This window comes from Nomascus leucogenys, chromosome 25, assembly GCF_006542625.1.
Source record: "Nomascus leucogenys isolate Asia chromosome 25, Asia_NLE_v1, whole genome shotgun sequence".
NCBI classification, from domain to species: Eukaryota; Metazoa; Chordata; class Mammalia; order Primates; family Hylobatidae; genus Nomascus; species Nomascus leucogenys.
This window is the reverse complement of record NC_044405.1, coordinates 26,970,250-26,997,117: the sequence shown is the minus strand read 5'-3', so window position 1 is coordinate 26,997,117 and position 26,868 is coordinate 26,970,250. Positions and strand designations below refer to the sequence as shown.

General features: G+C 47.2%; 1 protein-coding gene across 1 annotated transcript in view; it reads left to right on the top strand.

Moving 5' to 3' along the window:
* Nucleotides 1–26,868, top strand: part of C2CD2 (C2 calcium dependent domain containing 2) — a 69,149-nt gene that overhangs the window by 23,782 nt on the left and 18,499 nt on the right. Inside the window, exons 3-11 of the mRNA XM_030806264.1 lie at nucleotides 8,425–8,538; nucleotides 11,531–11,635; nucleotides 12,260–12,382; nucleotides 15,767–15,890; nucleotides 18,063–18,171; nucleotides 20,963–21,027; nucleotides 22,705–22,829; nucleotides 23,323–23,497; nucleotides 24,641–24,754. Coding sequence (XP_030662124.1) covers nucleotides 8,425–8,538; nucleotides 11,531–11,635; nucleotides 12,260–12,382; nucleotides 15,767–15,890; nucleotides 18,063–18,171; nucleotides 20,963–21,027; nucleotides 22,705–22,829; nucleotides 23,323–23,497; nucleotides 24,641–24,754 — 1,054 coding nt within the window. The remainder of the gene's footprint in view (nucleotides 1–8,424; nucleotides 8,539–11,530; nucleotides 11,636–12,259; nucleotides 12,383–15,766; nucleotides 15,891–18,062; nucleotides 18,172–20,962; nucleotides 21,028–22,704; nucleotides 22,830–23,322; nucleotides 23,498–24,640; nucleotides 24,755–26,868) is intronic.

Below are 26,868 nucleotides of genomic sequence, written 5' to 3'. Positions count from 1 at the left end.
CTCCTGACCTCTTGATCCGCCCACCTCGGCCTCCCAAGGTGCTAGGATAACAGGTGTGAGCCACTGTGCCCGGCCCTGAATACCCCCATTTTCTAAGAAAAAGAGTATGAGTTATTGTTGGTTTATTATTATTTTTTTCTCTTTTCTTTCTCCACTTCCCCCTGCTCCCCACTTTTTACTTAGCCCTTCAGAAATGCTATTATAACCTCTTACCTCCCTTTCCCCAGACACTGCCTACCGGGAAAGCTCCCCTAACCCTGTGCTCAGGAGAGCCAGAGTGAAACCCTTGCCCACCAGGAGGTTGCCTGGAGAGAGAACAGTCGATTTACAACCCAGACTGTGCCCATGATGAAGCTCTCTCCCACTGGAAGAGTTTTGGCTGTTACAGCCAGTCCTGCCCACTAAGGTACCACTGGTCACCAGCTTGGACTCAGTAGATAAGGCGCCAGAGCAAGTTATGCGAACCCTCACCTGCTGGCTTCCTTCCTTTGATGACATTCATGCCAAGCCCCCTTTTGAAAGTGCCTGCTTTCTGCCCCAAAAGCAAAGTGGTACCCTTAAGGCAGAAGCCTGTTCTTCCCCTAAGCTAAGCTTTGGAATGCAAAGTCACTGTCTTTATACCGGACCTGCTCTTGTTCATCGTACTCTGCTAGCAGCCACTGCCTGACTTTTGGTTGTAGTAAGGTAACTGTGGCTTTCAACTTAAGGTTCATTTGGAAAAGTTGCTGATGAGAGCAGGAGCTGAGCTGGACACTTGGTGATCTTTGGAAACTTGACTGATGTCGCCTGGCATGGTGTGGAGCCAGGAGTCCTGGACATGCGTTAGTTGTCTGTTTTCAGTTTCGTTTCTAAATAAATGGAGGCTCCCAATGGTATAACCATCAGCTGGAACTGAAAGTTTTGAATAAAAGTTATAACCCGCCTAGCCTGGGAAAGGCCCATCTCAGAAGCCAGGGAGACCCTGATTGGATCTGGGCTTGTTTGGGGCATTTCCTTCTTCCTCTGAGCCACAGGTTCTGTGTCTGTTGTGTAGAGGCCCCTCCCTCGCAGGGCTGTGGGAAGCAGGGCAGGCCTGTGCCCGTGCAGTACCCCGCATGGCACCTGCCATGTTGTGGCATGTGATGGCATCAGGTGTGACCAGGCCCTGGGTATAGAGCTTGTATCCATTCTCAGGAGAGTTCACAACACCCCTGTGTCAGAAGCATCATCCCACTGTACAGAAGGAGAAACTGAGGCAGAGAGGTACAGTCACTTGGCCAAGGTATGGAGCTATGACGCAGCAGAGGCTGGAGTGAACCTCATTTGGCCTCCAGAATCTAGCTCCAACCACTGCACAAAATAAACCATGCTGTTAGTGTGATTTTTTTGCATTTTTATTACTTTTTTTTTTTACTTTTTAAATATTTTGTAGAGGTGGGATCTCACTGTATTGCCCAGGCTCGTTTTGAACTCATGGACTCAAGTGATCCTCTCGCCTTGGCCTCCCAAAGCGCTGAGATTATAGGTGTGATATTATCACTTTTATTATTTCACTTAAGCTCGTGCTCCCACCACATCCTCACCATAAAAAAGACAACAGAGATAGGGAAAGCAGAACTGGCCAGCACTATCACCCTTTGCGTCTGTAAAACCACAGCTACAGACGGAACTGGATGATCGTGTGGAATTTCCCCCGGAACCTTATTCCGTATCCTCTCTAGGGGAAACCCATAGCTCGCCCTGGGTGTGTGTGGTGTGTTGTGTGCACGTGTGTTCTACCTGATGCTGAAATATGCCCTGACAGCTGCGGGGTTGGGGGGTGGGGGGCGGTCCCCTGCCCTGTCCATAACTCAGGGGGCTGCCTGTTTGGTACGGGCACCATGATTTAAAACTGTCCACATTTGTCACTCTAGCTAGCTGTAAACAAGAAGCCCGGCTCAGTTGTCTTTTTTTTTTTTTCCTTTGCTTTGCATGATTTCAAATTCCAGGTATTCCATTAACCTGGAATTTATGCTAAAATGCTAACAGGTTGTGAAATTGTTTTGAATGAGGGTCTTTCCTAGGGCGGGTGGTGGAGGTTCCTCATTGGAGACCCCGTCCTCTGAGATCCAGGGCAGATGCTGCCCCTGAATGCGACTCCCACGAGGCCACCTGTTCGTCTGGATGATGGTGTATGGAATTCTGGGCCGAGCCAGCCTGCAGGTGCAGCCCGACTCTGGCCTGGAGGAGACAGAGTGAAAGACCTGTGGTGGCCCCGAGGTTTCATCGGTTGGTCGGAATACAGAGCATGGGACGTAGGAGGTTGGTGTGGCCGAGTGGCCTGGCCCTGTCTGGAAGCACTAGCTGCCAGCCTGGAGAAGACCCACTTCCCTTCTGCCCTTCATGTTAAAGGAACTGTCTTGATTATGTCTTTTAGTGTAAACTTGATGAAAGACAACATATTCACAAACAGATCTTTCTGCTGTAGAATGCCCACGTTAAACCGTGGGATGCATTAACAACACCTTGCAGTGCAGCATTACTGAAAGGCTACCTTGTTTAAAGTATGTAACAAGAAAAGGGAGGGAGAGTGTTGCTGGGGGCGGGGTTGGAGTCAGGTTGGCGCAGGAGCCCCATGTGGTCGAGGCTCCCCACAAAAGAGGATAAACAGCAGCTCTTGGGGTTGTTTCCAACCCTTTTCATCTCAGTCCCCTGCGAGAATTTCTTATAAAAATACATCTTTGGCCGGGCGCGGTGGCTCACACCTATAATCTCAGCAAATTGGGAGGCCAAGGTGGGTGGATCATGAGGTCAGGGTTTTGAGACCAGCCTGGCCAACATAGTGAAACCCCGTCGCTACTAAAAATACAAAAATTAGCCAGGTGTGGTGGCACGTGCCTGTAGTCCCAACTACTCGGGAGGCTGAGGCAGGAGAATCTCTTGAACCCAGGAAGCAGAGGTTGTGGTGAGCCGAGATCCTGCCACCACACTCCAGCCCCTGGGCAACAGAGTGAGACTCTGTCTCAAAAAAAAAAATAAATAAATAAATAAATAAATAAATAAATAAATAAATAAATACATTTTTAAGCCGGGTGCAGTGGTTCACGCCTGTAATCCCAGCACTTTGAGAGCCTGAGGCAGGCTGAGGCCAGGAGTTTGAGACCAGCCTGGCCAACATGGTGAAATCCCGTCTCTACTAAAAATACAGAAATTAGCTGGGCATGGTGCGGCACGCTCGTATTCCCAGCTACTTAGGAGGCTAAGGCAGGAGAATCGCTTAAACCCAGGAGGCGGAGGCTGCAGTGAGCCGAGATTGCGCCACTGCACTTCAGCTTAGGGGACAGAGTGAGACTCCATCTCAAAAATAAATAAATAAAAATACATCTTTGGCCGTTTATTTTGAGTTAGTGGGCAAACAGGATTAAATGTTGTAGGTATTGGGATAATCTTTAGCTCTAATGGAGTTTACTTTTTAAGTTGAGTCCCAGTTCCAGAGTAGAAATAGTATGTTATATCCAGTTCATACTGTCTTAAAGAATATTTACAGAGGTGAGACTCGCTTGCAGAGTGGGGAAAGACATCTGACTAGGAAATCCAAATGATTACTGAAGGGTCTTTGCCTTCATTTTACTTGGGAGTTCTTTCCTTGGGTGTTACAGAATGTGATGAAAGTGAAAAATATTCAAGTATATAAACCTTTTGGATACATTTTCTCAGCTGCATTGCTAGTTTCTTTGGAGACAAAAGTAATTACATGATTTCCAGTTCTCTAGAGTGTTCTAAGAGAAGGAGCCGAGGCAGCTGTAAAGGAAGCTTAACTGAAAAGGAAAGTGAAAGGGCACAGTGAGATCTGAAGACTCAGGGGCTCTCTTGTTGGTGAACAGTAGCGAAATCTGGAGTAACTGCGCCTGGAATTTTTTGGCCCCAAGTCTAAACAAAGGAATAGTTTGCAGATAAGTGCTATTTGCATAGGTATGTGAGTACATGAGGTCAAGATGTTGAGGCTGGAGAGAGCACCCAGAAGGTGAACAAAGGCCTCTCCGCTCAGCCTGCTCTTCAGCCTTCAGTCTTGTTTTCCCCTCCCCGTGGCGCTTCCATCTGCTGCCCAGGGCTCCCTGACCCAAACCCTCACCTGCCAAGTATGAGTCTCCGCTTGGGCTTTCCACGTGGAGACCCTGACTTACCGTGAATAGCCCCCACGCCAAAAAACACTCTGTCACTTATACAGAGAGGAAGCTGTTTATTTGGAATACAAAGTTCACCCTTCTGTTGCTTGATTTTCAAATGCTTTATGTAAATAATCTTTGCTTGTTTTGGGGAAAAAAATCTCAAAAAAATGCAGGTTGAGGGATGGTTGGTTGTTGTCGAGGGAGCTTGCTCCTGCGAGCGGATGCAGACCTGGGTTCTGCGGAGTTCTGCCCTGGGGCTGGGGGTTCACTCCTGTCCTCTGAGGAGTTCACTGTCACTGCCGCCCATGCTAGATAATTGCTTCTATTTAACTTTTTAAAATTGGGTATTAATAGCAGACTCTTTCAGAGGGAAACACTCAGGGCCCAGTCTGTCAGTTCAATAGAACTGGAATTCCCCGAAGAGCTCACTTGGAAAGTTAAGAAGAGGCTCTCATGACCACGGCTGATTGGGGGAGGGAGACTCTAGGGTCAAGATCAGGGTCTCTACCCACTCATGGGTATTTAGGTAGATGTTAACCCTTGACATCTGGCCACTTAGGAAGGCTAACTAGAGAGGAGGAGCTGCTTACCTGTGTCAGGTGATCCTGACTTCTGCTGTGATGCGAGGAACCCCTCTCAGCCCGTGGGGCCTTGCCACTGTTGGCATGGGTTGGGAGAATTTAATCCCCATTGTGGATAGCACCTTAATACGCTAAAAGAAGATTACTTGTTTTTAAAATCTCCTCTCCATTTTGTCCCCGTCCATTTGGCAAACGGGGCATTATTTGTTAGGGTGGCAGAGGCAGGGGCTGGTGCTGGAAGAGAGCTTGGCCCTAATGTTTATCCCTCCAAGTGGAGCAGGAGCAGTATTTTGTTTGGCCATGTAAAAATTTGAGGCAGGTTCAGAATGTTTCTTTCTGCTGGAATGCCATGGCACAATCACAGCTCACTGCAGCCTCAAAGACTTGGGCTCCAGTGATCCTCTCACTTTACCCTTCTGAGTAGCTGGGACTACAGGTGCACACCACCATGCTTGGCTAATTTTTTTTTTTTTTAAGAGATGGAGTCTTGCTATGTTGCCCAGGCTAGTCTTGAACTCCTGGACTCAAGCAGTCCTCCTGCCTCAGCCTCCCAAAGCACTGGGATTACAGGCGTGAGCCACCACACTCGGCCTAAATTGTATCTTTAATGAACTTTTCTAGCCAAATTCCGAGGGGAGGCTAAGAAAGGCTTGGTCTGCACTCTAGGTTCTATTTAGAGGGTAGGGAAGCCCTAGGGCTGGGGAAGACATGCTGGGGTGTCACCATGAAAAGACGTCACACATTTTGTCCTAGAGTAGAATGTAGAGATTACACTACCTTAGTGATGGGGCTTGAGGGATTACTTATGAGCTTTGGAGTCCTGCATTCTAGAAGTTTTAAAGTCCTTTTATCTATTTACTTATTTATTTGCTTGCTTTTAATCAAGTGCTTGGTTCTCTGTGTATCAGGGAATGGGTGGTGGGAAACTTTCTGCAGAACTGGATACGAAGGGAAGTGAAATTGTTTCTTGCTTGGGTTGAGGCTTTAAGTCTGTTTTCTTGGTACAATGCTGATTAGCCCAACAGAGAAGACTCCAGAGGAATTATGCAGTGCTCAGAGTCAGCGTCGGGGTTTTAAATTTATTTTTATTTTTTATTTTTTACTTTAAGCAGTAAAAGGCGTGGGCTGTTGAGACCAAGGACAGGGAATTTTCTCAGTGTCATGGCATTGGTGCGTGTAACTCATCTGGCCACAAAGCATGTTCCTCCGAAAAGGACTGTTTATAGATCATTTATTTTTAACATGAATAGACAACATTTCTTATGCAAACATTTTTTTGTTCTGGCCCTTTGTGAACTCTGGAGATGATGGAAAGATGTAATTAGCTCATGTGAATCCGTCTTCTGAACGTGGCGGTGTAAGAACCGGTAGAAAGAATTGCATGACTTTCTGCCGATATTGAGAGAAGGCAGGATTTTCTTTTTCTAGCTCTGTGGCATTGAGGTATTTGGTTGTGGATATTGGATGTTGACCCCTGCCCGGGCCTTAGTGCCCAGGTTCTGTTTTTGTTCCAGAGTGGGATGGGCCAGTGGTGGGAAGAGCTGGATCCAGGGCTTGGCTGCGGCCAGGAGCCAGCAGATGAGAAAGTACAGGGGAATGTCCTAGCCCTGAACTTGGGGGAATAGCAGGCCCCGACTGAGTAATTATTTTGATAATCTTTCCATTTGGTATTTTAGATTCTGATAAATCCACCAGAGAATTAAGGAATTTTCTCTTCCTGTCCAGTGACTCCCTGCAGTGGAGTCAGTGGTTCTTTTGGGAATGAGGAAGTCAGTCTGACTTACCCTCAGCTCCTGGTAGCTTTGCTTTTTGGCCAAACACTGGCCACTTACGGAACCCCCTTGTGCCTGCCCTGTGGTCCAGCCCAGTGTGCCCCTGGCCTCCCCTCTCCTCCTCCTGGCCAGTGCACACCTGGCACCTGGCCTGGTAATTATCTCACACGTGTCTGCTTGGCCCTCTGCCCCCGGGAGGGGAGTGGGGAGGAGAGAATGACCTCTCATTCTACATCAGCTTCTGTAGAGGAATCTGTGGCAGAAACTAGAGCTCTCTCTGTGCCATGGTAGCTGTGAAAATCACCCCTCTTAATACTGTATGATTTATGATTTATGTCAGGAAACCACAGTTTGGTTTATTCCTGATGTTATTATCTTTCTCTGTCTGACAGGTTCTTGAACGAGCTCATTTTATAATTCTGGTTTTGGTACGGCTGCATAATTTTATAATTGTTTGATACTTTGTATGTTTTTCCAATTGCTCCCTCCTTTTTGAAAACCATGATAGCCTCAAAATTATTTAGGTGGAAGCAACCTCTTGTGTTCTGGGTAATTTAAGAAAACTTTTTTTACTTGTAACATCTATAACTTACTTTCTCTTTAAGACTCATTTTTAGCAAAAGAAGATGGCTAATGGCTTTGACTGTGTATGAATGTGGAAACATTTGGGGAATTAAAAATCAGCTATTGTGGAGAAATAGAACAAGATGATATTTAAAGAAAAAGACTTTGTTGGCCGGGCATGGTGGCTCATGCCTGTAATCCTAGCACTTTGGAAGGCCGAGGCGGGCGGATCGCGAGGTGAGGAGATCGAGACCATCCTGGCTAATGGTGAAACCCCGTCTCTACTAAAAATACAAAAAATTAGCCGGGAGTGGTAGCACGCGCCTGTAATCCCAGCCACTCGGGAGTTCGAGGCAGGAGAATCGCGTGAACCCGGGAGGCGGAGGTTGCAGTGAGCTGAGATTGTGCCACTGCACTCCAACCTGGGCGACAGAGTGAAACTCTGTCTCCAAAAAAAAAAAAGGAAAAAGACTGTATTGTATGTGGAAAGCGCATGATAACTAGATTTGGTCAAGACTTTAGCTCCTAAGAAAGTCATCAGGAAGCAAAGATTTGAAACATTGTTTCTGGTTTTCAAACTATATTATAGAAAAGATTTTGATCTGAATATATATCCAACTTTGAAACTCTAAATTTGTATCATTGCTAACGTATAAAGTCCAGATTGTTTTGATATGAAAATGCCTAGGCCAGGCGTGGTGGCTCACGCCTGTAATCCCAGCACTTTGGGAGGCTGAGGTGGGTAGATCAGCTGAGGCCAGGAGTTCGAGACCGGCCTGGCCAACATGGTGAAACTTTGTCTCTACTAAAAATACAAAAATTAGCTGGCCATGGTGGCACGCACCTGTAATCCCAGCTACTTGGGAGGCTGAGGTGGGAGAATCGCTTGAACCAGGGAGGCGGAGGTTGCAGTGAGCCGAGATTGCTCCACTGCACTTCAGTCTGGGTGACAGAGTGAGACTCCGTCTCAAAAAAAAAAAAAAAAAAAAAAAAAAAAGATGCCTATGGCAGCTGAGCACAGTGGCTCATGCCTGCAATCCCAGCACTTTGGGAGGCCAAGATGGGAAGATTGTTTGAGCTCAGGAGTTCAAAACAGCCTCAGTAATATAGGTAGAGCCCGTCTTTACAAAAAAGACAAAAACAAAAATTAGGTGGGTGTGGGGGCACACCCCTGTAGTTTCCTGTACTCAGGAGGCTGAGGTGGGAAGATCGCCTGAGCTGGGGAGGTGGAGGTTGCAGTGAGCTGAGATCGCGCCACTGCACTCCAGCCTGGGCGACAGAGTGAGACCTTGTCTCAAAAAAAAAAAAAAAAAAAAAATGCGTATGTACGCGCTGTCCTTTGTTTTGAACAGTTTTCTCCCTTACCTGTGCCTCCTCCAGGTGGTGGTCTGTCACGTGGTGGGCCAGGCTATTCAGTTCTTGGTCAGCGAGACGCCTGCCTTGGCTGCTGAATGCCGGCTATACGACGTGCAGCTCTCCCCATTCCATTTACAGGTAAAGATGTGTAGACTTTGCAAGTTATGAGACCTGTCACAGTTCTCAGAAATGTGAAGAATGAGCATGGTGTGAGTCACAGGGCTGTAACATTCATGTTTTTATTAATTATCATTCATGTCATAATTTTCAAACTGTAACCTTCCATGTAGGATTTTATATGTAGGAAATGATCACACACGCTACACATTACACACACACACTACACACATACAGACACACATACATTTATAATAAACTCAGGGGTTGCCTCTTTCGGGCATTTGAATGAGGCAGGGTGTTGTTGACGGATATGATAAGGCAGGTGGCATCTGAGAGGAGAAAAGTGGTTCTGGTTCCGAATCCAGCGCTGGTTGCAGCTTGGAAACACAGCTGAGCGGCTGCGGTGGGGCATTCCTCTTTTCAGTTTTTGACAAAGTTGATTTAAAAAGAACCCCCTTATTATTTTTACAAGTTAAAAAATTAGTATTACCTTTATTCCATGTTTTCATAATAGACTTATAATAATAAAGACATATATATAATTATACACATCTCTATAATTTTATAGAGAGACTTACAGATCTCTAATAGTTACAATAAGCCCAGTGAGACTTTGGTTGCCCAAATCATCAGAGAGCTGTGCGTCTCTCACATCCGGCCAGATATTCACTGGAGTTCTCTTTAGCTGGTATTTAAAAATTGCAGATGCCTGGGCTTGTTTCAGGGGTCACTGCCAGTTCAATGCCCTGTCTCATCTCCCGTGTCCTTGGACTTGACTCCTAATTTGGGGGATGAGCTCAAGTCATGCAGAATTCCCAATCACAAGGGAAGATGACATCCTGTATGCTTTTCCTACAAAGACATGGTTTTAAATAGCCAGCACTAACAAGATTTCTTGGCTACCTAAGTGGCTTTTTTCTGAAATCCACCCCCTAGTTCCTCAGCCCCACTCCAGCAGCACCCCCTTTGAGGGAATTGAAGAGGTGAAGAGTTGGCATCATGGATTTGTGAGGCGTTAATGCTCTCCTACATCCCCCAGATGTTTTGGACAATGTGATTAGAAAATAACCCGCAAAGTCTGGGTCATATTTACCCAACATTTGTTGCATGTTTTGGAACTGAATGAGACCAGAGAGGATCACAAACACAAATGAAGAAATGTCATTTCTGACATTGTGTTTATTATATCAAAGTGTTCATGCCATTTTAAGCAGCTCACACAGAAGGAACACAATTGTATCTTTGATCTGTTAACACAGTTAGAAACCAATATGTGGGTTACCTCTCAGCGCAGAGGCAGCTGCTAGAGATGGGTAAATAATTGATGCACGCGGCAGGAGGCGTTCCCGCTTCTCTGATATTCCTCCAACCAGCGACGCCAGAGTGGTCTCCATCGACTCAGCCGTCTGTGTCGAAACAATTAAAGTGCACTTTTCCACTAGAATTACCTAATTTTTTCCTAGAATTACCAGACAAGGAAGGCAGGTTGGAGACGGTTATGAAGTAGCAGTCATCGTTTTTCTCTTACCCTGTTTCTAGCATGAGGTGAGAGTCCACGTACTCAGATAGTCTGAAGTCGTTCTTCCCTTTTGTATAGGAGTGGGGAAGGAATGGAGATCTGCAAAGTTAAGAGTTTTGCTTTGGACGGAGCATCTAGCTGAAGAATAAAGGATGCAATATTAGCTTTCTATGGCTGTGGAAACAAATGACCCTGAACAGTTTGAAACAGCACAGATTGGTGATGCCATCGCGAAGGAGGCCAGGTGTCCGGCCAGGCCCAAATCCAGGGGCCGTCAGGGCTGCGCCTGCCCTAGCGGCAGTCACGGGGGAGTCTGTTCATTGCTTTTGGGGTTGTGGGTAGAATTTCATTCCATGGGATTACAGGACTGAGTTCCATTTTCCTGTGGCTGTCAGTGGAGGGCCATTTCCGGCTCCTTGAGGCACCCCATTTTTCGGCTCAGGGTGCCTTCCGCCACCTCCACACCAGCAGGGATGCCTGCAGTCCTCACGTCACATGCCCCGGCCCCTCTTCTCCCGTGCTCCCCCACTCTTCAGGACTCACGTGTTTCCACTAGGCTCTTTGGAAGGACCCAGGGTCATCTCCCCATCTTGAAGTCCTTCCCCTGGCGCACCTGCCAAGTCTCCTGTGCCCTGTAGGGTCCCACAGTCACAAGTTCCAGGGATTAGGGGGCGAACATCTTTGGGGGCCGCTGTTCTGTCTCCCAAATGGACAGGGTGGGATGAGGCATCCTTAGAGATTGAAGTCCAGTTAGAGGCTGCTGTGGCGGCCCCGGCAAGAGACAGTAAAAGATACCTTTGTGGCGTACACAATCTTCAGGGCTGTGTGAGTGTGGGGCGGGGGAGCCCACGCCCAGGATTAGAATGAGGCGCCCTGGGCCCTTCTGACTCCTCTTTCTTTTATGCCTTGCGGATACTCCCAGAAGGAGAAATGCAAAGCACAGCAAACTATTTATGCTAAATAGACTGCAAGGTTTGGTGACATCTGGTTGTCGACCACCAATGCTGAGGCTCCTCTTTGAGGGGTAGGTTGAGGCCAGAGAAGGGGCAGGAAGGGCAGGGGGTAAAGAGAGTCTGGGGTCCTGCTTTCCATTTTGAAAGCACATAGTGTGCCAAGTGGAAAGCTAAGCAGTTTTCTGTGAAAATATGTGAATAAATGAGCAGGTACACACATGCATACACACATGCACACTGATGCAGACAGGCGCACACATACACACAGGCACACATGCTCACACGCACACTTCCACACGCTCAAATACACATGTACACGCACACACATTCACACTCACATGCACACACATGCTCATACCTGCACACGAGCACACATGCTCGTACGCACGCACCCACACATGCACATACATGCACACACATGCACTCACGTACATGCTCACATGCACTCACATACATGTTCACATGGACACACACATGCTCACATGCACATTAAGGCTTTGGTGGAAAGAGTGGCCCTCTAATAACTTGTTTTTAATAGCTGGAGTTCCACATGAAGGAGAAGAGAGAGGACCTCCAGATTAGCTGGTCTTTCATCAGTGTGCCGGAAATGGCCGTTAATATCCAGCCCAAAGCACTGGGGGAGGTCAGTCCGTAAGTTTTTATGATTCTTCCATTGGTGTGAGAACGCACATATGTTAGGACAGTCTGTGGTGGGGAACTGAGTGCATGGCTGGTGTTGGTGGCCTCCTTCCCTATCCCAGCCACCCCTTCTGGGGCTGGCTTGGGCCTCTCAGGATGTGGATGGGCCCTTTGGCTTGGCAGGGCCTGCCGGGGGATGGCTTTGATGGCTCGGATGCAGGGTTCCCACCTGAGCTGCACCTGCAGTCACCTGGCCATTTAAAAACACCCCGAAGCCTTCCCTGCCCCACCCCAGATGCGGGTTTAATTGGCTGGGGATGATTTTAGCACTCATATGCAGCCAAGGTTAATGACACCGTAGGTACCCACTTGACGCTCCGCCATGTCTGACGATCAGGCCCTCTCTCCCACGGTGAGGGCGCTGCACTCGTAACTTGGGCTGAGTCTGAAGGCTGCTTCCAAGGGCAGGGCCTCCTTTCTTTCCACAGTTTTTGCAAAGACAGAGCTAAAATCTGAAGGTAATTTCTTCCTTCCTACTTTGCATGATTTTAGTCACCTGAAGACATGAGGTTGGGAGCAGGGAGTGGGCTTGCAAAGTCGATTTGTCAACTTTCTCCTCTTTCACCAGGACCAGGTGGCTGAGTCAAGTGCGATGTCTGACACTCTCAAGGACATCTTGAAGCATTTGGTTGGTTCTGCCTCTCCATCAGTGGTTCTGATCACCAAGCCCACAACTGTAAAGGAAGCTCAGGTAAATTCATCTGGGTGCTGTGGGTGCATCTGAACCCCGTTAGGCATCATGGCCCACCTCTCTTGGAGAATCCGTGTGCGTTTCCAGCGTTCCTCCACCTCCCATGGTAGAGCCAAGATGGCTTGGGTGCTTGCTGGAGATAATGATGGTGGGTGTGGGATAAAGCCTTAGGTTTGGAGCACGGGGCTGCAAAGCTTCATGAAGTGGAAGGAAAACCTGGCATTTCCCTGTCCATTCAGAACCCTAGACCTCATCCTTCCAGGACCAAGGTACCTGGGAAGGCAGCCAGTGTTGAGAACATTGCCCCAAAAGCAAGCAGAGCCAGGTGGGTGGGATACACAGAGATGGTTTAGCCTGGGCTAGGGCCGGCCTGCTGCCCTGGTCCTGCCTGCGACAGCTCCTGCCTCTTGGAGGTCTGTGTCCTTTGGGGGCCCACGATAAAGGAGGCTAGTCTCATCTGTGCGACCCCCTTTTCCATATCACCTGCCTCCCTCCTCATGCTGGAGCCCCGCTATTCCATCTGATGAAGGTGCTACTCACTCTTCTGGTTAAATTCTTATCCAGAGCATTTGCCCTGGTCAACCTCATGGGCCTAAATAACACATCAGTAATCCTTTGTTTAAGGTGAGTTCTCTCAGTCATACGCCAATCTTTTTATCATGATTATGTAAAACAGGCACTTATAGTCCCTGAAGTTTAAAAAATATATTTTTTTGGCAGTGGTTTTATGTAGCATGATAAAATACATCTTTATTATAATGTCCATCTTTATTATCTAGCTCTTGGTGAAGTCAGTTTGAAAATATAAATTCTTGTGTGATGTCTGTCCTTGGTCTGCGGATGTCACCAGCTGTCAGTAGGTAGAGTCTGAAGACTTTGTTTCACTGGACAGATACCAGTTGATGGCAGTGTTTGCTGCCAAGCCCTGGCCATGGGGGGTCACAAGAGTATAAAGAAGCACCATCACCCTCCCGAAACCTGCAATATGCAGAAGGGGCACCGGGCCAGCAGAGCAGAGCAGGAGGGGTGTGGATGTCTGGGGGGCTTCCCAGGGGCCTGAGGCCTGGGGGCACTCAGCCTCTCCAAATGGAGGGGACCAGGCCGTGCCTCTTGGGAGGTGAGAGGAGAGTCCCAGTGCTGTCCCTTTCAGTATTTCTGTCACAGTAGCTTATTTCACATCAGAGGTGACTGTTCTGAATATGACAGTCAACTTTGAATGTCAAAATGTATGCAACTTCATAAAACAGCCGTATATTTTTGGAATCCATGAATTTAATAGGACCCAGACGATCATAACTTCAATCATGCTTTTCCATAAATTTGTACAGTTTATTTAATCAAAATAGCATATATATATATATATATATATATATATATTTTATATATATATATATATATATAAAATATTGGTCAGGATTTTCCAGAGAAACAGAACCAATGGGAGTGTGTGTGTGTGTGTGTGTGTGTGTGTGTGTGTGTAATCAGCTCACACAGTTATGAAGGCTGATAAGTCCTGAGATCTGCATTTGGCAAGCTGCAGCCCCAGGAGAGTCTGTGGGGTAATTCTAGTTCGAGTCTGAAGCCCTGAGACCTAAAAGAGCCCGTGATGTACGTTCCAGTCCGAAGGCCATTGGGCTCAAGACCCATGAAGAGTCACTGTTTCAGTCCAAGTCTGAAGGCAGGAAAAGGCCCCTTTCCCGGCTCAAGCAGTGAGGAAGAGGAGTTTCCTTTTACTCAGCCTTTTTGTTCCATTGCGCCTCCAACTGACTGGATGAGGCCCACCCACGTGAGGCAGGAAAATCTGCATCATTGGGTGTGCCAAGTTAAATGTTAATCTCATCCAGAAACACACTCACAGTCACACCCAGAATCATGTCAGACCAGACATCTGGGCACCCCATGGCCCAGTCAAGTCGACATACAGTTAACCATCACCCTCAGCAACTGAAAAAAAAGATTTCATCTCTGTCCCAGACAAGTAGATTGCTCTGTCCCCAGTGCTCAGGTCCTTGGATTTCAGGGACCTCGGCAATTCCTTCTTGGGCTCCAGCACCCTCAGCTCACGTTTGGGAAGTGCCTGGCTCAGAACAGTGTTTTCTAGGTGGGAAAGAACACCTGTGTCTCTTGAGACATTAGTGAGTATTCCCCCGAAGAAGTGTTCAGTCAAATCAGCACCCAGGGTCTCTGCCTGAAAACTTCTCACAGCGTGGGGGCTGGCGCCACCTCCGAGAAGCCCGTCTGGGTCCCTGAATGCTTGCGACGAACAGAGCCTCTTTAACAAACCTGCACGTTGTGCACATGTACCCTAAAACTTAAAGTATAATTTAAAAAAAAAGAAAAAGAACTTAAACAAACAAAGTAAATAAAATAAAAGAACACTCTTGACCAGGCGTGGTGGCTCATGCCTGTAATCCCAGCACTTTGGGAGGCTGAGGTGTGCAGATCACCTGAGGTGGAGATTTTGAGACCAGCGTGGCCAACATGGTGAAACCCCATCTCTACTAAAAATACAAAAAGAATTAGCCGGGTGTGGTGGTGGGCACCTGTAATCCCAGCTACTCAGGAGGCTGAGGCAGGAGAATTGCTTGCACCCAGGAGGCAGAGGTTGCAGTGAGCTGAGATCGCACCACTGCACTCTAGCCTGGACAACAGAGCGAGACTCTATCTCAAAAAAAAAAAAAAAAAAAAAAAGAACACTCTTGGCAGTGGGCGACAGGTGGAACCCAGTTTGGGAAATGCTGGTTTGAAGCTGGGCTCTTCCAGATTTGGGGGTGCTTTCTGTTTGAAATGCCCTGGTGCCTGTTGGAGGATGTGATGTGGTGGAAGCTGGTCCCAGCTGCCCCTGCCTCTGTCCCCTCACCTGTGCAGTGCTGCAGTATGCATAGACATTCCTCATGTGGACGTTGGACTCTGTGTGGAGGTGGGAAATGGGTGTGGGCTGACAGCCCTGGCCATTCCCATCTGTCTGGTGTCCTGCTGTATGCCAGCAGGCCTTGAGTGCCCGCAGCCAGCAGAAGAGGTCCTCATGCTCTTAAGCTCCTGCCCGGGTCAGATAGTTTAGACCCATGGCAAAGCGAGCTCCATCTTCCCCTGTGGTCAGTTTCGGGAACCCTGTCTGTGGATGAATGCATTGCTGCTTGTACTTGCTGTATTTGGGATAGAAAATGCCCCCAGGCAGGAGGATGGCGATGGCTCATTGGCTCCCTCCCTTCCCATGAGAAGGGAAATTGTTTCAAAGCAGACCCCAGAGCTCGGGCTCCCTGTGCAGGTTTTCCTGTAGACACCCCACTGCCACCACCCCCCATAACAGGAGTCCAGCGGCTACTTCCTTGGTCCTCAATCTCCCCATGAAGACCAAAAATTAAGTGCCCTTTATTTTTTCAGAACTTACAGTGTGCTCCATCTACTGCTCAGGAATCCTGTCCTCCTAAACCTCCAAGGGCTCACGAGCTAAAGCTACTGGTGAGGAACATCGGCGCCTTGCTGCTCAGCGAGCCCGGTGCCTCAGGTAGGTGACGATGGGAGCCTGCCTGCCTGGAGGGGCTGCTCCTGCCCCTGAGCAGAGTCAGGGGCTCCTGGGGGCCTTGGATTCTCTGGTGGCTTCCTCCTGTGGGGGTGCAGCGGGAGCCCTGCCATGGTTGCAGAAAGCACCTGAAAATGTAACGGGAACAAGAGATGGTAAAAAATCCAATCCTGTTTCTGCACGTGTGAAGGCCAAGGGGAGAAAGGAGTATAATTGGTTTGGCCTTTTTCATTTGTCTAGAATTGTCCTGCCTTTTTTATCTTTTCTTTCCTTTTTTTTTTTTTTTTTTTTTAACTATTGAACCCGTATGTATGTGTTAAGCATCCCTGACCAAGGTGCAGCTTCTGCTTTCTTTCTTTCTTTCTTTCTTTTTTTTTTGAGACAGAGTTTTGCTCTTGTTGCCCAGGCTGGAGTGCAATGGCACGATCTCGGCCCACTACAACCTCCACCTCCTGGGTTCAAGCCATTCTCCTGCCTTAGCCTCCCTAGTAGCTGGGATTACAGGCATGCGCCACCACGCCCAGCTGTTTTGTATTTTTAGTAGAGACGGGGTTTCTTCATGTTGGTCAGGCTGGTCTTGAACTCGCGACCTCAGGCGATCTGCCCGCCTCAGCCTCCCAAAGTGCTGGAGATTCTGCTTTCTTAGAAAGTGGGTGAAGGGGGATGTAGGGAGTTGATGGGCATCAGATGGCTTCGGCCACACTCGGAACTCTGATGCTGGGAGACCATGGCTGCTGTTGGAGCCAAGACAAGCAACACAGAATGGATAACCCCTTCTGTGTGGTTCTCAATCACTGTTGAGGCCCCAGACACAGAGTCACTCAGGCCAGGGCACCTCTTTACACCGCGACTCCATTTTGCCAAGAACAGGAGCGAATTGTGTTGCCTGAGTATGTTAAAGGTGACTTATCTTTATTTGCAAGGGTCTTCCTCCAGTTCCGAAAGCACAAATGGGCCACATCTAGCAACTGAGACTGTGCAGAGCTAGCTGTTGAGGATTTTTTTTGGTAAAAGTGCCCGCATGTTGCCCTTTCAGCCTGTACTGCTTAGTGGCTAAAAGTGGGCTCCCTGGACTCGGCCGGTCAGAGTTGGGGTCCCAGCTCTCACACGTACCTGCCCTGAGGCCAGGCCCCGTTCCTGCCTCTACTGGATGTCCCCACGTCTGGGTCTGAGTCTTCTCTTGAAGAGTGACTGAAAGCTCAGTAGCGAATGTATGGAGGCTGCTTCACCCTGCTGCTGCGTGGTACAGCGTCCACACATTCCAGCAATTACTGATTCCACAGTGTATTGGGGACTTTGTGCTGCAGAGAGAAGCATTGTCTCCAAGCAGAAACAGCTGTTCACTAGTGGCATGTCCTACTACCTGGATCAAATACCCTGACTAGTATCAGGTACAGCACCTGTCTGGTGTAAGTCGGGAAATGGGAACTCTGTGAGGTATATTTCCAAATTTAGGAGTCAACGTGAACTGATGTTTCGGCTTTAGCAAACTGTTAGTCTTGTCTAAAAGTGGGGACCATGCCTCTGTATATAATGGTGCTGCCTCTCGGGAAGGGTCCCCCTGGGAGCCCACACCTGTGGCCAGCACTGACGGAGGGGGTCGAGGCACTTGGGGTCAACAGCCCAGGGCTGTTGATATCAAATGTGGGAAAAAATTATTTAACTCCAATAAAGGCTGGTGCTATGAGCATTTGAAAATGGCAAAGGAAAGAATTCCCACTCTCTGAAGTGGGTATTTAGTCATTTAATTTAGCCTTTTTTTCTATGCATACAATGTCTTCATGCAATTTAAAAAATAAAATAAAAATAATGCTGGGCGCAGTAGCTCATGCCTGTAATCCCAGCACCTTGGGAGGCCGAGGCGAGTGGATTACGAGGTCAGGAGTTCGAGACCAGCCTGGCCAACATGATGAAACCCCGTCTCTACTAAAAATACAAAAATTAGCTGAACGTGGAGGCGTGTGCCTGTAATCCCAGATACTAAGGAAGCTGAGGCAGGAGAATCGCTTGAACCCGGGAGGCGGAAGTTGCAGTGAGCCGAGATCGTGCCACTGCACTCCAGCCTGGGCGACAGAGTGAGACTCCGTCTCAAAAAATAAATAAATAAATAAAAAATAAAAATAAATGTCAACACGATGCCCTTCTATTTAATTACAGGCCACATTAACGCAGTGTGCATCGTGCAGCTGAACGATCCTGTTCAGAGGTTCTCCAGCACCCTGACGAAAAACACTCCGGACCTCACGTGGAAAGAGGAATTCACCTTGTGAGTCCGGCCGGGTTATGGGCCTGTGTGTCCACGGCCGTGTCTGTTCAGGAGCGCCAAATCCTGAAATCATTCTGCAGCACCGTTTAGGCTAAAACACTAAACCAAACCAGTTAACAACAAATGATGTCTTAAGCATCTTAAAGGTAGCTTTAGGTCAAACATGGGTTTCGTTGTAAAGGCAGCTCTTAGAGTCCGTTTTCTCCTCCTGCCCCGATAGGATGAGAGGGAACCATCGTGGGGTCTCTTACAGACACACACATCATCCAGGGTGAAAACGGAGGGAGCCTCTGACTGAATCCAGAACCTAACGAAGAAAATGGAAAAAGGGGCTGGGCGCAGAGGCTCATGCCTGTAATCCCAGCTGTTTGGGAGGCAGAGACGGGAGAATCGCTTGAGCCCAGGAGTTCAAGACCAGTGTGAGCAGCATAGCGAGACCTCTTCTCTACTAAAAGTTTTTAAAAAATTAACCGGGCATGGTGGCCCTTGCCTTGCCTGTAGTACTCCTAGCTATTTGGGAGGCTGACGCAGGAGGATCGCTTGAGCCTGGGAGATCGAGGCTGCAGTGAGTTGTGATTGTGCCACTGCCTTGCAGCCTGGGTGACAGAGAGATACCCTGTCTCAAAAAAAAAGAAAGTCTGGGAACAGTAGCTCACACTTGTAATCCCAGTACTTTGGGAGGCTGAGATGGGTGGAGGTCAGGAGTTCGAGACCAACCTGGCCAACATAGTGAATGAAACCCTGTCTCTACTAAAAGTACCAAAATTAGCCAGACATGGTGGCAGGTGCCTGTAATCACAGCTACTCAGGAGGCCGAGACAGGAGAATCACTTGAGCCTGGGATTCAGAGGATGCGGTGAGCTGAGATTGTACCACTGCACTCCAGCCTGGGCAACAAAGTGAGACTCCATCTCCAAAAAAAAAAGAACAGAGATAGGGAAAAATGTAGGCCATGCATAAATAATGGTGTAAGAATCATAAATAAAATATTATCAAACAGAATCTAGCAGCACATGAAAAATAAAGCCAGCTGTGTTCATACCAGAAATGTAAGGATGTACGTGTGCTTTCACATAAGGAAATCTGTTAATGGTGTTCATTGTATTACTAGATCAAAAGAGAAAATAAATGTATTTTCCCTACATATGTCCAAAAGACATTCAGTGACATTTAATACCCATTCTTAATTTTTTAAAACTTAATTAGAACAAAATTTATGGATACTTCTTTAATAAGATTTTTAAAATCACTATAAATGGTAAATACCAGAAGCAGACTCACTAAAATCAAGAGAAGGATGCCTATTGTTTTGTTCTAGAAGTATTGGTTAATGCAATTAGATAAGGGAAAAAAACATACACAAATACGGGAAAGGAAGAGGCAAGACCAATCATTGCTTGGAGATGATATGACTGCATATCAGGACTATGCAAGAAAATCAACCCAAGCTATTAGAATAATGGATATGAGGTAGAAATGAATATTTTAAAAACTAATAGACATAATCATTTAGTGAATTAGCTGAGTACCAAAGTATTAAAATGAATCATAATCTAATCCTTAAAAAATGAACAATTAGAAAAAGTAATGGAAGAAAATTTCCCGTGTGTGTGTGTGTGTGTGTGTGTGTAGCTTTTATAAATCATGAATGAAAAGATGACAGCTGCCTTAGAAAACGGAACAAAATTCCTGAACTGGAAATACAAAAGCCAGAGCTACCAACGGCCATAAACTTCTAAAAAGATGTTCAGAAATAAGTAAAGTCATGCAAACTTCAGCAAAAGAGAGAGGTCATTTTTCCACCTCACAGCTTGGTAAAGGATAAGAGAGTGATAATGGCATTGGAGGTGTCACGGGGAATAAGCATTCTGGATGCCATTAATCGGCCTAAATGAAAAACACCTCTCAAATGCACATGCCATTTGACAGGCAATTAGAGTTTTCCTAAGGAAATAGTCACATGGTGTACAAAGATATATGTGTAAGAATGTGCCTCTCAGCTTGTGTAGAGTTATGAAATACTGGGGACCACCAACACATTAAGAAGGGTTGTTCAGTAAAGAGTTGGCTGAATAAAATCTCCTAAGGCCAAAGAGCAGAATACTAGAGGCCCATCAAACATCATGTTGCTCTGTAGTTATACAGAAAGACATCCACAAAATTTTTGGTTAAAAGAATAGGTTACAGGCTGGGCACAGTGGCTCACACCTGTAATCCCAGCACGTTGGGAGGCCGAGGTGGGAGGATGGCTTGAGCTCAGGAGTTCGAGACTAGCCTGGGCAATGTAGCAAGACTTCATCTCTACTTTTTTTTTAATGCCTTTTTAATGAAAATAAATAGGTTACAAAGAAGGAGGGAGGTATATCATGTTCCGTATTTTGTCTTTAGGTCATTATATAGCTGTGCTTTCAATATGGCAGCGACTGGCCACATGTGTCTCTTTAAATTAAATTAATGGAAATTTTTAAAAATGACGTTCAGTTCCTCAGCTTGCACTGGCCACCTCTCCAGTGCTCTGTGCCTACCGCATTTGACAGCTCCTCTGTCACTGTCATCACAGAACATCCTGTTGACTGCTCTGGAAGGCTAGTCACCGAATATTAACAGTAACTGTTTCCGAATGGGGAGGTTGCAGATAACTCTTTCCTTTTTCTTTTGCTTATATGTCTTGGTGGTTTGTTAAATATTGACATCTTTGTCTTCCTTTCTATAATGAGAAAAAATACTCTATTTCATAAAAAGAATCAAGCATTGCATTTTTTAGGACTCATAACTTTTTTCTCTTCCAAAGCGAGTTGAATGCCAAGTCGAAGGAGTTACACCTGCAGATTTCAGAGGCTGGGCGATCCTCAGAAGGTGGGTTGAGCAGGAGGACAGAGGCCCCGCCCTCTGGAAAGGTCCTCCGCTGCATGACCTGGGCCTCAGGAAAGGGCGATGGGAGATCCAGCAGAGGAAGCTGACCCCTCCTCTAAATGACTTCGGTTTTCCCATGGGAATGTTTGGTCGAAAGGCAATTTGAGTTATTAACAAGGTCATACATTTTGGGGAAATGTTCAACTGGATTTTTTGTTTGTTTTTTTTAAAAAAAATCCAAAATCTTTTATGCAACAATTCTTGGCATAGAGAAGTAGTTCTGAACCTTCCTAGCCCCAAGAGACCTCCTTTTTTTGGAAAACAAAAAAAACAAAACCTTTTAACTGCAGTGAGATAAACAGCATAAAATGTATCATCTTAACCATTTCTAAGTACATAGTTCAGGGGCAGTAAGTACATTCACACTGTTGTGCAACCATCACCCCCTTCTATCTCCAGAGTTTTTCATCCCTACTCTACTGCCTGTATGAATTTCACTGGGTTTTTCCTTGTAAAATAAACTACAGAGGTTTAAATTGAACTCAGGATTTATACACAAGAAAGCAACAATTAGAGGTAAAGTCACTAAAACAGTAGAATGAACGTGGGCCTGTATGTGTGCGTATGTACACATCAGTAGTTTCAATATTTGTTAGGTTTTTAAAGATACAAATATTTTCTTAGATTGTAAAACTCTCCCCATAAACATACCAAAATTGAGAAGCCCTTGCCCAGCCTATCCAGCAATAAAATCAAGCCATTTGGTTACCTCCTAAAGTGAGAAGTTTGGTATTTCTCCCAATTAACTAGTTTTATATCCTAGTTGTTAGCAAGAATCCTGAGGCGACTTCCTTGATTTTGGAGTCCCGAGAAAACTGGGATGCCCACGAGATAAGAGTCCCGAGAGAGAAGCGTAACGCAGGTCGGGGACCTGCACAGCATGGGGGTGCTGTTTACCAGAAGTCAACTTCTGATCCCATTCCTGGGTCCCCACTCCTGCTGGCCTCATTCAAATTTCATTCTAGCCCAGCCTGATGGAATCTGTGAAATTTCGAACTTTACAAAAACAATGCAAAGAATAGCCACATAACCTTTACTGAAACTCACGTATCCTTAACATTTGCCCAGTTTCCTTTACTATTTGTGCTCATGCTTGGTCTCTCTCTCTCTCTCCCCATACTCATTTTCTTTTTACACACACACACACACACACACACACACAACTTGAGGGTAAATTATATGCATCTTGGCCCTTTGTCCTCAATTCTTTAGTGTGTATTTTCCTAGGAATGGAGATACTCTCTGCTGTGTCCACAGTACAGTTGTCAGCTCCCTGAATTTACATTGCTGCAATTCCTTAGCTTATGCCCATCTTGCAGTTTTTGTCACTGGACGACCCCATGATGTCCTTCAGAGCAGTGACCTTTCCACTCCGGCGCAGGGCCGGACGTTGCCTGTCTTATTGCTTTAGCATCCTCTGTCCTGCAGCGTTTCCACAGCCTTTCTTTGTCTTTTATGGCATGGACATTTTTAAAACGTTCTGAAACGTGAGCACTTTCCAGTGGGCTGGATGCACGTGAGGAGCACAGTGTTCCGGCTGCTGGCCGTGTGGGCCTTTCCATTCTCACGGAACCCCGGGAAACATCAGCGGCACCCCTTGCCTGTCTCCTGTCTTTTCAGGTCTGCTGGCGACGGCGACAGTTCCTTTGGATTTATTTAAGAAGCAGCCTTCTGGGCCACAGAGCTTCACGCTGACCAGCGGGTCTGCCTGCGGCAGCTCGGTGCTGGGCTCGGTCACAGCAGAGGTAGGGCGAGGCTGTCCGCCGCGGCCGGGTTCCGGCTTGGGGCACTTGCCCAAGGAGCGTCTTCACTTATGTCTGCAGAGTCTCACTCCTGCTTCTGTGTGAAATAAGACCTCCTCTAAGAGGAGATGCTGTTTCATCGTACGCAGGACCAGACTCGAATAGAGCACGTTCTGTCCACTGTACAATTGAGTTGTCTGCTGGAGGAGATAGCTTTTCAGGATGCCATTTTATGGGCCTACCCCAAAAAGGCCTTTCAAAGTTTTGCTTGGTTCCCCAGCTTCTATTCTGTTGCCATCATTACATGTTGAGCTGGCTGTGTGTAAGGCTGGGTCTGTGTCCATTCTGGGAATATCCAGGTTAACTGGAAATGCTAAGTGACCTTAAGGGAAGGAATTATGAATTATGGTTATTTCACAAGAAGGCAGCATTACGTGGCTGATCAGCCTGTGCAACTTCCACAAAACCAGAAACAAGTAACGCATCTTCTCTGCAGTTCTCTTACATAGAACCCGGTGAATTGAAATCCTGGCCCATCCCTCCCCCTGTTCCTGCTGCAAAAATAGAAAAGGACCGCACGGTGATGCCCTGTGGGACTGTGGTCACTACTGTCACTGCTGTGAAGACCAAGCCTCGTGTTGACGTGGGGAGGGCGTCCCCGCTGAGCTCTGGTGAGACAACAGGAATGCAGTCGAGGACCTTTGTGCGTGACACCTGCCTGTAACCACCTCACCCCCACAGACTGCAGAGTTCTGGAGCCTGCAGCACCGAGTGTTAGGAAAATCTCACAGCACAGGAAGGGTGCTGATTGGCCACACTTGTGCTTAGTTTGTTATTGTTATTGGATGACAGTTATCTTTCTCTTCTGCCGAACACATATGCAATAAACTGAAACAAGGGTCAATTCCCATGGTATATTCTGAAGCTAAAATCTAGATAGTGTAAATAGTTGCACTTAGTTGTAACTCCGACTAAGTTAAATTAAGAACTCTATTATAGGGCTGGGTGCAATGTCTCATGCCTGTAATCCCAGCACTTTGGGAGGCCGAGGCGGGCAGATCACCTGAGGTCAGGAGTTTGAGACCAGCCTGACCAACATGATGAAACCCCATCTACTAAAAATATAAAATTAGCTGGGTGTGGTGGCACATGCCTGTAGTCTTAGCCACTCTGGAGGCTGAGGCAGGAGAATTGCTTGAACCCAGGAGGCAGAGGTTGCAGTGAGCCGAGATCACACCATTGCACTCCAGCCTGGACAACAAGAGCAAAACTCCTTCTCAAAGAAAAAAAAACAAAAACAAAACAAAACACAAACTCTATTACCTGTACGTGGGGACAGCACATACTTTTTTCTTGAAAAGTTCAAAGTGGACTTTCTTCTGTTAAAAATCGCTTGCTAGAAGGCTTGACTGGCTGTCATTTGAGATCCAGCTGAATTCTGTACCTGTCTCCGCAGCCACTGCCTTGGAGACAGAAGTTTCTGTATAAGCGTATGCTTTACTTCTCAAAATTCATACTGCATCTCTGCTTGTGCAAAAGCATTATCCTCCCAGAATATATGAGTTGGCACAGTTCAGGGATGCAAAATAGAATGGGAAATTCTGGCTTAGTTAAAATGTTTCTGAAATTTTATTTCAACCTGGACTCCAGACACCACTCTTGCCCCTCCTCCCCTCAAAACGGCTTTCGTTAAGCTTTGCCTTTACCAGCTGCACACACCAGAGTTGCAGTGAGGGCTGTCCTTTCACTTTTCGGTAACTATTGATCCAGTCAGCCACGGGGCCGCCTTTGTAATCAGGATCTTCCTCTGGCAGATTCTCCGGTGAAGACCCCCATCAAGGTGAAGGTGATCGAGAAGGACATCTCTGTCCAGGCCATCGCCTGCCGCGGCGCCCCCGTCAGCAAAACACTCTCTTCTTCAGACACAGGTAACTGAGACATGCCCACATCACTCTCCCTCTTAGCACCTTTGGGCCTTTTGGGCTGTTCTGATATGAAGTATTTTCCTTTCAGAGTTTGGAAAAAGTTGTTTTGGGCCTGGTGCAGTGGCTCACACCCGTAATCTGAGCACTTTGGGAGGCTGAGGCACGTGGATCACTTGAGGTCAGGAATTTGAGACCAGCCTGGGCAACATGGCAAAACCCCATCTCTACTAAAAATACAAAAATTAGCTGGGCGTGGCGGCGCATGCCTGTAATCCCAGCTACTCAAGAGGCTTAGGCAGGAGAATTGCTTGAACCCGGGAGGCAGAGGTTGCAGTGAGCTGAGATTGCACCACTGCACTCCAACCTGGGTGACAGAGCGAGACCCTATCTCTTAAAAAAAAAAAAAAGGTTTTGATTTGGTTTTGTTTTGTTATTGAGTGATGAGTGAAGGAGAGGGAGAAAAGGGAACTCCAAATTGATCAGAGACCATTAGCGGCATTCAGGCATTCATATTCCTGCTACATTTTAGGGAATGCTTTAACAAGATAAAAAGCCAGCTGAGACTTTGCGTTTTAAAATTTCTGATCATTTTTCTCTTGCACAACACGCTAGCTACATTAATAGCAAATAAGTAGGACTCGGGACATCATCATCACGGTCACTTTAATTTTATTTCCCACTTTCTGCTTAGACCAGCTTAGTAGAAGTAGTTTTCCCTTCTACTAGGAAATGGTCACTACGAATAGGAAATGCAAATTTCCTATTTTATGGTCACTTTCAGGTAATAGACATTTTTGAAGAGATGACTTACTGACTTATTAAATCACTGCGCAATCTAAATTTGGGGATTAACTTTCTCCCTTCGCCTCCTCATGACCTGCTCTCAGGGGCAATGGATTCTTCCTTCTTGCTTAGCTCTCCCGCATTCGCTGAGTCCTGTGTCTGACCTTGGCCAGGTCAACAACTGGGCAAGGTGGGGCAGTCAGGGGAGTGGAAAGTTCTCACTGGAGGGGCACTGTCTTAACGTGGTGTTGGATTCTCAGCCTGGTGAAAGTTTATCACTGCATCCTCCTCTTGTGGGAGGTTTTATGGTGTTTTGGATACTACCCTGCTGGGTCCACCACCTGCAGTTCTGGGACTCAGGCCCTGCCCCTCCTTTCGTTACCAGAAAAGCATTTTGATCTAGACCCCAAGAGAGGGTTCTTGGATCTGGTGCAAGAAAGAATTCGGGGCGAGTCCACAGAGTAAAGTGAAAGCAAGTTATTAAGAAAGTAAAGGAATAAAAGAATGGCTACTCTGTAGGCAGAGAACCCGTAAGAGCTGCTGGTTAGCTATTTTTCCGGTTATTTCTTGATCATATGTTAAACAAGTGGTGGATTGTTCACGAGTTTTCTACCAAAGGGGTGGGGATTTCTCAGAACTGAGCGTTCCTCCGCTTTTCAGACCACACAGGTAACTTCTTGCCTTTGCCATGGCATTCGCAAACTCATGGCGCTGGTGGGAGTGTCTTTTAGGATGCCCATGCATTATCCTTAGTGTATCACCAGCAGTGAGGACAGCCGGAGGTCACTCTCATTGCCGTCTTGGTTTTGGCGGGATTTGGCCGGCTTCTTTACCACATCCTGTTTTATCAGCAGGGTCCTTGTGACCTGTGTCTTGTGCTGACCTCCTAGCTCACCCTGTGAGTAAGGACACCTCACCTCCTGGGAGTACAGCCCAGGGGGTCCCAGCCTCATTTTGCCCAGCCCTTATTTGAGATGAAGCCACTCTGGTACTAATGCTTCTGACGCTTTTGCCGCTGCCCCTGATGCCCCTTCCTCAGTTTCTTCCCCTGGCAGTGCCCCCACTGCCCATGCTGTGGGGTCCCGTCACCTGGGCAGGATCCCTCCTAAAAGACCCAGGCTGATGTTCCCACTGTGGGTTCTGGTGCATGAGCCATGGAGCCGGCCCCCAGGCTTACCCGCCACGGTGCAGCCAGGTGCTGTAGCAGGTGTCCAGGCTGCCCCTGGCACCTGGACCGGGCTCTCGGGGGACTGAACAGAAGCACTGGGCCTGGCGTGAGGAGGACGACGCGTCTCCCTTGGTGGCTTTGGGAATCACAGCACAGCTTTCTCTTG